Source organism: Orbicella franksi, chromosome 7 (genome assembly GCF_964199315.1).
Source record: "Orbicella franksi chromosome 7, jaOrbFran1.1, whole genome shotgun sequence".
Lineage (NCBI taxonomy): Eukaryota > Metazoa > Cnidaria > Anthozoa > Scleractinia > Merulinidae > Orbicella > Orbicella franksi.
Genome location: NC_138151.1, coordinates 10,824,514 through 10,838,396, shown reverse-complemented (window position 1 = coordinate 10,838,396; position 13,883 = coordinate 10,824,514). Strand labels below are relative to the sequence as shown.

The 13,883-nt window shown below is 37.0% G+C and overlaps 1 protein-coding gene across 1 annotated transcript; it reads left to right on the top strand.

Annotated features, from left to right (window-relative positions):
* Positions 1-10,162: 10,162 nt before the first annotated feature.
* On the top strand, positions 10,163-13,398 carry LOC145492959 (trace amine-associated receptor 1-like). The gene has a single exon (XM_081472333.1). It carries the CDS (start codon positions 11,340-11,342, stop codon positions 12,516-12,518), a length of 1,179 nt encoding a protein of 392 aa, XP_081328459.1. The 5' UTR covers positions 10,163-11,339; the 3' UTR covers positions 12,519-13,398.
* Positions 13,399-13,883: the final 485 nt, after the last annotated feature.

Sequence of the window (13,883 nt, the reverse complement as noted above, 5' to 3'; positions counted from 1 at the left end):
CTTTGACATTGTGTACCACACATGTAAGCAATAATTTAAATCATACCTAATCAGTGGCCTTGATTATAGATGGCAAAGTCCTGTAGAAATCTACGTGAGAAGACGACGTGACTCTTGTGACGGGCCATAAAGACTCATAAAGTCATGAACGGGAGTTTCACAATCCAAAATCGCCGTAAATTTGACAGATAAAACCGAGAAACGTTCGCTACTTACTTTTTGGCCATTTTCCCTATGTATCTTTGTCTAAACAATGTAGCGGGAAAAGTTCAAATGCAGCGGTTTAAAACTGTGACTGGTCAGCCAGCGTTGTTAGATATGTTGTCGTGGTGAATTACATGGAGTGACACCGTGACAAGGAGAACAATTTGCATATTCATGTTGTGTACACAAACGTTACATAAACACTTGCGTTTCATTCCGAGAAAACGTTCTATTAATCATTGCGGTCGGGATTGGTTCCCCTTTTCTAAAGTAAAAAGAGAGAACTTATAAAACCAAGGAAGAAGTAGCGATGCCTCCATTTATTCGCCAAAGGTGCTCAAGTTTTGAATGCAGGACTACCGTTCCACCTTGAGGGCCGACATTTTGCCAAAGTCGTCTGCTTGGGCGCAGGCTGATTTCTAGAGGACTGTGTCATCTACAACCAAGGCTTATTCTGAGGTATTATTTGAAGTATTGCTTAAGTCTACAATACACGATGTCTACGAATAATTTGTGTGATGAAACATGTCGAATTATGTTCATAAAGATGACCGCGAAATCGAGGTTCTTCCTCGCTCGTCCAAAAAAGGCGCAATTGGTCAAAATACCCTTTATAGTTTTTTGTCTAGCGCGCTTAATTTTCACGGGCCAAACTAGCCATTTAGATATAGTATACCTATAGCATAGCTCTTTCTTTAGCACCTTTTATTTGTTGAGAGATTCGTATTCTAGAAGAGTTATGACCCTCTAGAATCAGTTGAAATTTTACATGTAAATTAAATTGCGATAGTTGTATTCTTCAGACGGCCAAGAAGTAGACAAAACATATTTACTTCAAGATGACTTTTAGCCCAGAGGAATGATCAAAGTGTAAATTACAAACTGTGTGAATACGAAATCCAGGCAAGTTCCCTTCTTTCTGTACTGGCCTGTTGAAAATGTGCAATTTTGCATAAATTCCATCGGCCATCATGATTGATTGAGCGGTATTTCGAGCTTTCCAAGATTTCACAAAAATGTGAAGTCGCTGGAACTTTGAAAGTATATTTCTGAAAAAACTTCACGAAAAGGGTCTTTTTGAGGCAACAAAAGAAAATCCGAATTTTCCGACCTGTCGTCGGATTCTCCATATTTACAGGCAGTGGGTCTTAAATGTTGCAACTTAAACGTAGTGAACATATCTACTTAACTTCTTTGAACTGCTTTGTTTTAATATCTTTTCAACTGTCCAGGGACGTGTACTTGTCTTCTACCCCGACGTCATCGTACTCCACCGTGACCGTTAGGTAAAAACAACAACAACAACAACAACAACAATCCTTATTTGTACTCTCTCTCACGTCTAATAATTAGAGTACTGGCTGCCTGGAATAACCATAGGGGCTAGCGGAGCCAGGCAGCCAGCTCGCATCAGGGTTAAATGAAAACAAATTACAGGTCAGCAAGATAGCACAAATGCACACACAAAAAGAAAAGAAAAGAAAAGAAGAGAGAGAGAGAGAGAGAGAGAGAGAGAGAGAGAGAGAGAGAGAAACTAACTAGTATAGTCTTGAAATAAAATAACCCAATTTATAACTGAGTTCTACAGTAGGGAATTTCTCTAGAAGCAGTTTAGCTTTTTGCACGGCCTCTGAAAAGTATGCTTTTTCTTTAGATGCGAACGCAAATTGACCCTAATTCCCTATATTTGTGATTTCTAAGCAGTTGTATTGCGTTTTCCCCTTTATTTGTCTATCGGCTACTGTTGCCAGATTTACTATTTTAAACTTCTTGTTTTACTAATAAACATGTATCTACACTTGAAGAAAATTGAATTAAAAAGGTGAAACCGGCTATAAACGTGGGACGCTAGAAATTTGACCAAATTTACTTCAATTCTGTAGAATGAAGATAAAGCAAACGCCGGTAAAGAGAGTAAAATCCAACAGCTTTTATCTAAAGCTAAGCTAGAATCACGTCAACAGTGACAAGGAGAATTATTTCAAGCAAGTTTTTCAGACGTTATTTATCACACCTTAGCCGGCAACATGTTGTAATTCTGTGGGTTTTTCTTTTCTCCTTAGCTCATCAACCGCTTTCTAGTAACTCTAGACAACACGACGATATGTCAGCTGGGGAAAAAGATTCGTTGTCCATTTATTTAACAACAACGACTAATTGTGAAGGGTTTCTGTTTAAATGAGGTTAAAGTGTCAAGACTGTTAATCAACATTTGAATAAAGTGGGATAAGGGATGCTTGCTGTTTTGTCATATTGTTTGGAAAATAGCCCAAAGAACTCGAAAAAGCTGTGGAAACACTCACCTAACGGCTCGTGTTCCCACTGCATTTTTCGTTCTCCCAAACTTTCACTCGCGCCTCTATAACTCGATTGAAACACGGTGCATGTTTTCTTTATTTCATAAATATTACATCCGATTTTCATTCCAAAAACGGTTCATCCGGAAGTCTTACGATGGCAAGAATTGATTGTCATCCCCATTACTAATCCAAATCTTTATCATTACCTGGTACCCGTTGAGAAAAGGTCAAACGCAGGGTTTTTGAGTCTTATAATTCCTCTATCGCAAATCAAGCTCGAGTGATAGCGCTCTCGTTTGAAACTAGTTTTTCTACAACTAGAAAATTTGTTCTTTTTTGTATTGACAGAACTCTTCTTCTTATTCAGCATGGTAGAGTAGTTCGAGGGCTTTCTACTAAACAAACCAATTTTTTTATTACAACGAAAATCCAAGGTGGGCTTAAGTTTCCGCTGACTTATTACAAGCATTTTCTTTCACGATGATTTTGCAAATCAAATATTTTACAGCTCCACGGAAGACGTTGCGAAAGGCCCTGACGCGACGTTCCGAACGCGATTGGACAGTCATTTCTAGTCAAACCAAACCTGTTTTCACTCTTACCCTAAAAAATGCTTCGGCTGTCAGAGTTTCGCTCAAAGTTATTTTTCTTGCGAAATTGAGTGGGTGGTTTTTAGAGAGATAGTCTCTTAGATATACCTAACGATCTCGACTAATACCGTAGAATTTCTGTAATCCTTAAGTATAGTACCCAAAAGCTTTTCCAGAAAAAGAATGAAAACGGTTCTTCATTTTTATCCCGAATTCTATCAAAAAGTGAGCTTCATAAATCATTTTATACTCTTAGTTGAAGGTGCATGGTCAAGGTTTTCTGCCAGTGTTTGTGTTGTTTGAACTCGTGCATGGCTCATTTGTTATCTCGTGTGAATGAGCATGAACTTTGATTATTTGACCGGATTTCAACGAAACAATTCGTGGACCGATCCGTTCCGAAAAGATCGACATCTTAGTATGTGAGATGAACGTGCAAGGCGGGACTCTCTCCAAAACGTTCTTCACAAAACGTAGCACTCTGTAAATTATGTTGTTCACGAAGAGCGAGCACGTGATAACACAAGCTGTCGCACTCTCATCCCCAGTTTCCACGGTCTACGCTAGGAACGCCTTGGACCATGAACCCCCTTTTAGCGACCAAGAAGGGCTTGCATTTCATGACACGGGCTTTCCTAAGAAAGCTCGAGTAAAAATGGGTGCACATCAAAAGAAAGCAGTGTCCATCTCTCTTAAGAAAGTACAAGATTCGTGACTCGTGGCTCCAACGTTGTCCAAGTCCGGCATCTTATGTCAAATCACACATTTCCTGGTTTGGAGAAAGAAATGAAATGTATAAAGGTACTGAAAAATAACTCTTTTATTCAGAATCATATGAAGGGGAAAATGTGTCATTACTCATCCGCAGTGACAAATAGTAACACATGAAAATCTATATCTCTGCTCTATATTTGGTATGTGTCAGCAATGTTATTGCTTAAACGGCAAAACAAATGAATAATGAATTGATAGTTACCTTGAGCTTATTATACGTTAAAAAGGCACTAGAAAGGTGATTATAAAACGCCTTTTTCACTACTTTTCATGGCAACTTTCAATTTTTCACGTCACAGTCACATTCACCCTGCTTGTACATCTGCTGATACAATCCATCTTTTTTTCCATAGGGGCTGCCTACATCTGAGTTACCCTTCGTTGCTTGGGAGGAGGTTGATTTTTAACATTAATTATTGCCAATTAGTAACTTGCGTTTGAATTTTTAACGCAAAGTCCAACTCGAAATCCAACTCGAAGTCCAACTCGAACTCGATTACAAACTCGGGTATTCTTTACTCCCGCAAATTCCCTGTTCTAAAAGAAATAATGCAAGCCGCTCTAACGCCATTTGACAGGAAACGTCAATCTTAATAAAATAAATAGCACCCAAACTTTCACAGCTATTTCTCAATCAGGATTCTCAATAATACCAAAAGCAATAGTCTTTTACAGAAAAGAACGCAATATAGACTTTTGGAGTATTCTTTTAAAGACTTCAAAAGTTTTAAACAACAAGAAAAACCTGTACAAATGAAGATTAAACAGTTTGCACACAATATCTCTGCGCCTGAAAAATGACCAGATTTTTTCTCACGAAAACGGAAATACCAGGTTAATTAATCGATAAATACACCATTAAATGGCGTTCACGAGTCTGTTAAACCGTTCGTGATAAGATCTAAAAGGCCAAGCATGACAGATGCCACCGATTCCAGTAAACTGAAAGATAGCAAAACTTAACAGAATCGAATGCTGCACAAAATGGGACTAAATAAAGAGACACTGTTGTTGTGTTATGCACCATAGAGACTAAGAGTTAAATATTATCAGAGGATAAAGTAAATAAGTAAATAGTATTCTGCAATAAATTTCCCACTTGTTGTAACGACTTGTTTATGTTGATGCTAGAAATATAAAAAAGTCTATGTTACATAATTCACTTATTTCTACACCTTTATCTTTACAGTGACTGCCATCTCATTTGTAGCAATTCAACTCTCAGATATTTACATTTAAAAACAAACTCCAACGGAATGGAATCAAACTAAGCATAAGGCCACAAGTACACATTGCCGACCTATTTTTTAGGTCGTTAGAGTTGTGCACATTAGGAAAACGTACTCAACGCTTGACAAGATCAATCAAATCCAAAAACAAAATATATAGTAATAATAAAATTGCGAAATTTTGGATAAACTGCAGCTGCCTACGCGACGAAAAGCTCTCTTTCGACAGTTTTCTCATAGGTCTAAAAGAAAAAATTAAATATGCAGAAAGAAATAGCATTTAAAAACAAGCCTAATACTGCTTTCCAAAAATCCTTTCAGCATATTATTTAGCATGCATTGACGACGTGTTTTCTTTGATTTGTTAACTAAGTAAACGATGTATATATAGTGTTCATTTTTTTTTTTTTGGTCAGTAATATAGTGCTTACCATACTGTAAATATGTGGCAAGTGCAGCGTTAGTATAGCTGCCTTTTGCTCGAAACTTTAACACCAAAAATACTGGACATTTAAAAACTGTAAACTAAACGATGTAAGTAGTGTTAATTATCATATTGTACTGTAAGTAAGTATTTTGCTGTAATATTACTATGTTCCTCTTTTTATTTTGTTTAGTTTTTCCTACGTATATTGTGTTTGTAAGCTAATAATAATAAAAATAAAGTACAAGAAAAGGTCTATTATTGGAGGTATTTAATTAGTTATTTAATTTTATCTATTTTATATGTTGTTTGTGTAATTATCCAACCCCGGCAACCACACAGGCAAGATGCACTCACTGATATCTGTGTGTGTGCTAGTTAGTAATGAGGTAGACAGGCAAAATGGTCATTCATCCGACAACTAACATTAACGTGGACAAATCTGAGTCAACAGAACCTCCACAATGTTGAAATAGGCCAATTTTGATACCTGGCTCCAAAGCTTTGGAGAATAACAAGAAGTTGTATCAAGCGCAAGGCATATTTGTTTTATTCCTCTCAGGCAAAGAGATGAGTAGGGATTTTTTAAGACATCAAATTTGGCTTTAAGTCGACTATCAGTGGCTAGCTTCTGTATGAATGAATAGTTAAATAAGGCAATAACGAAGGCTAAAATAAAGTCAGATGGATGCAGTCTTTACGGATGATAAATGCAGCAGCTCCTTAGATGGCTTGGTGCTAAGACAACTTTCATCCAAGGTGATAACAGGTGCGACGAGTTATGCTGAAAGGGGCGTGCAATGTAAAGTAAGCGAAAACAATCCTGAATGTACCAGTGATGTAAACAAGCGCCATGTCTACTGAAATCTAGCCTGCAATAGCAGAATTGAGTCGGAAACGTTCCCCGTGAGATGACCAGAGCGGTCATTATCAACTGGACTCTAATATCATGTCAGCAGACTATAACCAATAACAAACATAACTTGGCGGAAATATCAGAAGCGTAAAAGTGTGCCCCGTGAAATTCGAGCAAGCGACAAAAAAAATATCATAAGCCAACCTATAAATATTAATAGTACTATTTACGAAATCAAGATAATTTAAGGATCGACAGGTGAAATACAATTAAATTTGTAAACTATTATAAATGACCTTAAAAAAAATAAATGTACTCAAATATGACGACAGTTAAGCTACAAGTAATTTCAAAATCTGCGCCGCCCTTATTTGCAAGTTTAGCGGCACAAGCAAGTTTTCACCAACAAGTAGTCTTCGAATCCCTATTTATCTTGAGAAATTTCACATGCAATGCTCCGATCCGCCTCTCTCCATTTACACTTTTAATTGAAAGCAGCAACTTTTGTTGGCGCTACAGGCCGCTCCCAAGCAATTCGGCAAACCTTTAACCTGATTGAACCACTTTGGATTTATTATTCAGTTGCAAATGTGATAAATGGTATCGCTGAGCGACTTTACGAGCAGCATTTACTTATCGACAATTTTTGGTTAAATTGACTGCAGGGAAACGATTCCTCCAAGCCCACTACAGCCAGCAAACTAAATAGCATGTAATATGTAATATATCAAACACGAAAGACCGTGTTTGACCACATTACCAAACACCGAGAAGAGAGTTAAAAATCCGACTCGCAGCGGAGTATTTTTGACGAACTTCGAGGTGTTTGGAAATGTGGTCAAACACTGTCTTGAGCTTTTGATATGTCTTCTCAATCGAATCTAAAACTAAGGAGAAAACGGAGAATCAAATCATAAAAGTCTATGCGTATTAAGATCAGATATCCAAACACCGTCATGGTCATGATTTCCTTTGTTTAAACTTAATGAATTATCAAACATTTTCAGAGTGGAATATCACATCTCGCCCAGCTGTGAAATCTTTCTTAGTAAGAGATATTTCTGGACAGAGGAAAGAATAAAAATACAAATCAGCATCACAGGAAGCACCGCTCAAGAGTTAATAGTCACATACTAAGATTTCGTACACATGTTAAAAATTCAAAACCAAATTTATTAACTGGAAGTTTGATTTCGATCATTTTCTTCTAATCAATTGTTTTCGGATTTTATTGTGAATTTCATGATATTCACTTGCTTTTTGAATTCTTAAACTATAAATATTAAGGTTGAGATCAACCAAATTAGGTAAATTAGGAAATTAACAAAGTTTTTGCCCGCTTTGAAATTAAATACTAGTCATCTTTTAGCTGGCCAACACACCTTCTAAATGCTCGAAGCCCCGGTTTTATTACATTTGAGGCGACTCTAAACACTCGTGACAGAATATATATATATATATATATATATATATATATATATATATATATATATATATATATATATTTGATTAGTTTAAACGTATGCCCCATGAAAATCAGCCAAGCAACGGAAAAATAATTATATCATCAGAAAAGCCGAGATATAGATATTAATAATGCTATTTACGAAACGAAAGTAATTAAATGTTTGACAGGTGTGATAAGGTACTTTGAGTCTGATCAATTGATCCGAAAAGTAAATTGTTGCGAAATGACCGGGAAAAATAAGATTATCGTAAAGACATCACCTATTAAATAAGAATTTCGAAATCTGCGCCACCCAGTAAAGATAGCGCCCCAGTAATTTTAACCAGGCAGTATTTACAATTAGCGTGGAGAATTTCCACATTAAATTTTCCGCTACTCTCCATTTATACACTTAAAAGCGGTAACCATCGCTGGCGCTAAAGGTCGTTCCATTCACTTCAATCGAGTCGGCAACCCTTTAATTATTGGAGCAATTAAAATTTTACTCAGTTGTCCTGAACTCAGTACCTAGAAAGTAACTTGGCGTCAAATTGCATCGAAAGGCGACTTTATGAATGTTAGTCCCACGATCATTTCTGGCTAAATCGACAAAAATCAAAGATGTTTACGGGCACACTATCGCCAGTTTTACTATCGTTGAATGTTAGGTAAGGAGCAATTTTGACCGATAAATGTTACTTCAGTGTTCTAAGTTATAGATTTGTTTTCCTTACAATTATTTCGTGATTATTGATCCCGCAATCTCCCTGCATTTGTCGGTTTTAAACTTTGTCGCGAATCGTAAAATCCACAGGTAGCAAGTTTAGTTTCGTCGAGGAACTACCGAACTTTACTAATGGAAACGTTCCCAGTGAAACGATCAGAGAAGGTCAACATCAGTGTCACCTGACAACGTGTCAGCTACAACGTAAGGCAGAATATTGAGACGGACTGAAAATGTTGTATTTTGCCACCTTGTCTTGAGGCTTTCTCAAATTTATGAAGATCTCTTTTTAGATTGTCCGTTCTCATCCTAAAAGTCAATTACAAAAATAAGCACCGCATGAAATTACTGCTCCTGGTTTAATTTAAACAATCACATAATTAAGATTTATCCACAAACTTTATGTTAAAAATTTTTATCCACCCTAAGTTTGGTTCCGATCATTTTTCAGTTCTTTGCCCCTTATATCGATTCGTTAGTTTCGGTTTCATTAACTGTGAATATTTAGAGTAAAACTTTTCAGATGAAGTTAGTTATAAAATTGGCAGATGTTTATGACAGCTATTAATATAATTGTTAACGCAATACATATATCAAGACTGTAAACTATTAAGAATGGCACAGGTTAGTTAAGTACGTGAAGCTGTTCGCCTGTTACCGTACAATTCCGGAAGTCCCTCAAGTTTTCGCAAACATGCTGTTTTTTCCAATTAGTTTAGGAGAATTTTGACACGAAATGTTCTGCTACTCTACCTCTACTCTACGATTGTTGGTACTAAAGGCAGTTGACCTCACTCCAAAGGATTCAACATCGGTATCACTTGATAACGTGTCAGCTCACTAAATCGCCACAACGTAAGGGAGAACATTGAGACGGAGAATATGAATAATATGTAATATGAATATTGAGACGAAGAATATTGTTGAATTTTGCCACGAAGTCGTAAAGTTTTCTCCCACTCATGAAGATCATGTTTCTGACTTACCGTTCTCACTTCAAAAATTACTTGCAAAAAATAAACAACGTATAACAGTACTGTTCATGGTAGGTAGTAGAAAAAGTCTCTATATTAATTTGCTGATCAGGTATTTCCAGAAGAGTGAAAAAAACGCAGATGAACCAGTTCCTTCATTTTTTTTTTCCTTAATTGAATGACAAGATGGCACGGTTTGTGTTTTGATTAGACCGAAACCATTTTTCAATAAAGAGGAATTCGCACACGTCCCAGAATGGTTTGAACTGGGCATATAAATGTATTTTAAAGATAGCTCAGCATGGCTTTCAGAACTAAATAAAAAAAAAAACACTTTTATCGCAAAGTGTGAAGCGATAAAATTGAAAGTGTAAAATATGCAGCCAAAACATTATTTGATATAAAGTAAAGGTATCCACAAACTTATCATAACACAACTACATACGTATTAAAGTTTAAAGATAGAAAGACAAACTATCTTTTCTTTAATAGGAAATGAACGAGCTAAAGGAACGTTGCTAAGTTTGCGGCTCATTTTACTCTCTTTGTCTGAGTTGATCAGACATTGTAAGTCCTATATATAATTTTTTTTTTTTATAGTTTTTCTTTAATTCGTGGAAAAACCGTCGGAGATAGCATATTTTTAACAAGAGGTGCCTATAATTTTAAATTAAATCTGAGACATAACATAAAAATCATGGATACACAATCGACAAATCAAAATTTCCGCTGAGGATGAATGAGCAGCTACTGGCAGTTTTAGCCCATTATCGTTAATCGTCTATTGAAACTATTGACAAAACCTTACGGGTGGGGTGAAGGTCAATAAACTATTCTTTCTAGAACACGGACGATTCGCTCGTAGCCCAATTGTTGCAATTGGTTTTGGAGAATCTCATTTAAAAGCAACGTTGTAAAAGTGTCTTTTGGTTTTTTCAATTAAGGCATCCCGAATCAATTTATTTGTACTTTGGTCTTTTGAGTCGGAATATGAAAGAAGAAAGTTTAAATCCATTTCTCTTAAAAGCAAAGAAAGGTCTCAACTTCAAGAAAAGTCTGCTTACTTTTCCTTAAAAAAAAATGAACTTCAGGTATCTCAAGTGATGATAGCACCACTTTAATCCCTAACCAAAATGCTGGTAAACTGGTTCACTAGAGGCTCTATTTCCGCCGCTCTCTCGAATCCCGTATACGTTGGAATACGGACTCCTCTCCCAAACAGCGGATGGTAATTAAGCCTATGGATTAGCAGAGGCAAAAGCTGCGGTAGTGGAAGAATGCAGGCAGACTATCTCTTATTTTAAGGGCCAATGCTTATTACAATAAGTTATTGTATTTCGTCACACATATCTTTACAACTTTATTATAAGGAACTGAACGATCCCAAACCTAGGGCAAACAGTCAATGCTATATGAAGAAGAACATTATGCTGAATGCAAGTGTAATTAATAAACATCCTATATCGATCAGACACGTTGCCTGTTTGTCCATTTGGTCCCCCCACACAAAAACAAAGATATGTGTGACGAAATACAATATTTATACCTTTGTATACCGTTCTCTTGGGTCGTTTCACTAACATAGATCAAGGGTCCCTTAAGAATATGGTTTACTTTCAAGGAAGTCACGAAACAGGAACAGCAGTCACGAAACATACGTTTACTGTAAAGATAATTATAGCTGTTTCAATTTTACTCCTCACAGGATTAATTGAAGCAACCGCAGACAGGTGTGAATGCTGAAACTGAAGACCGCATGTAATCGACAGAGGTGGTTGGTTATTTAAAAGCCTCTGCATCCCTCCTTAATTTACATCATGGACCTGTATAACAATGAAACAAACTTCAGTTCATCCCACTCAGCGTTTTATTGTCCATACGCACCGCACGTGCCATGGGAAGTCGGTGGTTCAACTTTTGACTTGATTATAGGCCTCATAACGGTCATGGTTTCATTCCCCACCGTTCTTTTGAACGCACTCATAATCCTAGTTATAAAGCAAAGAAGAGAGCTGCAAAAACCCTCAAACATTATGTTGTCAAGCCTGGCCGTTACGGATCTCCTAGTTGGCGTTATACTTATGCCTACATATGCCACAATTGATTTCTTTTCATTACGTCAAGTTTCGTTTGAGTATACCTGTATGTTATATGCGGTGAATCATTTCTTCAGGCCTTTACTCTTTACAGCTACTATGCACCACTTGACTATCATTGCTTGGGAGAGGTACGTGGCGATACAAAAATGGAAGGAATACAAGCTTATCATCACAAATGGCCGGGTCAAAAAGATTGCGATAGGTACCTGGCTCTCTGCGCTCTTCCCAACAGTTGCAACCTTTACCACGACTATGGTCTTTGCGGATCGTGCAATCATGGAGCGCATTTTGACCGCGTGGACTGCTGTAGAAGCTGTTTGCTTATTTCTTGTTGCATTTTTTTATGGAAAGGTTTACTTTGAAATACGCAATCGTAAACCAAACGGAATCTCTCAAATAGGCGTTCTAATGAAAGCAAAACTAGAATCTAAAGTTGCCAAGACAACTGGTTTGTTAACTGCTGCGGTAATATCTTCGTTTATCCCAGTATTTTTTTTTGGCATCTTAGGACATGTTGAGCCAGTTTTTCGTACAAATGACCCTATCAGGTTAACACAAATAGCGACGCAGTTAAACTCTCTATTTAATCCACTATTTTACTGTTATAGAGACCACCGATTTAGGAACGCTATTCGTGAGCTGTTAGGGATGAAGAAACTTCAAGCAAAGTCGTCATCAGTTGGTGACACTCAATTTGTCAGGCGAAAGGGTCCATTTAGGTCGTCAGAGTTGCAGAAAGTAGGAACACGTACCCAACGCTTGACAAGATCAGCATCTTGTAACCTAACTCATGCTTCTATTCATGGGACACCCAGTGTGGTTATGTTGAAAAAGTCTTCATCTGCTCCTACGCTTGATACATGCAGCAGCTCTTTAGTGGGCTTAGATCTGCATTAAATATACCAAGATCGAAATCCTGTGATTCCAGCAACACGCAGTGGAATTTGCCCGTTGCTAACTGACATGGAATGATTGGAAAATCAGAAACGCTGACAGCAATTATCAGGGCCTCATAGGACGCATCGCTGAGCAGCGATCGATTCGATTTGAGACAGGATTTTGAAAACTGCAAGTAACAGGCTAGACGGCACTACAAACATTTCAGCCATTTGCGATTCACTAATCAAGTGAAGCTTAATTATCCCATGTTTCTCTTTAACTGTCTGGGATTATTATGTCCAGGCGCTCTATTTCTATTTCGTATTCGTGTTTCACTGCGAATTCCGTTTAATTTAAAATTCGCAGGTTCACCGAAGTCTAAAAGAGTTGTTCAATGCCGAGTTTGACACCTCAGCTATTGGAACAAATTCTCGCACGTAGATTCCAAAAGCAATATCCTCTCTCCGTCTAGATTAAGAAACAATGCATAGTTTCAGCATACTGAGATCACATATTCAGAGAAACAGACGGTACAATACGCTATCGTTACTACAAAGCCCTCACAAAGCACATATTGCCGTTGAAGAGCATCACCTTGGGGCCTTTTTAGATTGCGTTTGCACTGTTATAGCGCAATAATAATAATAATAATAATAATAATAATAATAATAATAATAATACATAATATTTTAAGAGGAGGCCTCCAATCACCAGGAGGTGGTTTTCAGGAGGGTCCTCTGAGAAAATAAATGTTAAACCATTAAAATACATTAAAATCTAAAATACAATAAAAAGGACAAAAACCTATGCGGTAAGCTAACTAAGATTAAAAACTAAAACACGAATTAAAATACTACAAACTAAGGTTAAAAATGAATACCGCTAGGCTCGAGTGTGTTCCCTGCTTAAATTGAATGAGGCTGCGCTAGGGTAAATAAAGGAGCAACAGACACGACTAATTAGTTTCTAGCTTGACAAAGAACCACGATTAGAAATCGATAAAAGAGTCAATGCTGCCTCACAACACTATAATTTTATCCCATGCCATTATGGGGAGCCTGCAAGACTTTTTCACATTTTGCAACACCAAAATGTACTGGTTGTATTCGGTTAACAGGGTCTAGTCTAGGGTACAGGAATCTCAGCTAGCAGATACATTTTCAGTGATTTCTTCTATTATTCTGGATTTCAGCCCATATCTCAGCTATCAGTTATTTTTTAGTCCTTAGACCTCAGCTTTAAGTTAAAAAAACATCATTTCTCAACTCACAGTTAAAACCTTAATCAGTTTTAAGCTGTCATTAAACCTCCCTCCAGAACCTCCAGAACCTCGTCTTAACCGATTTTTAAAGTTATTTGTTTAGCAAGAGGGTTTTGAAGTTG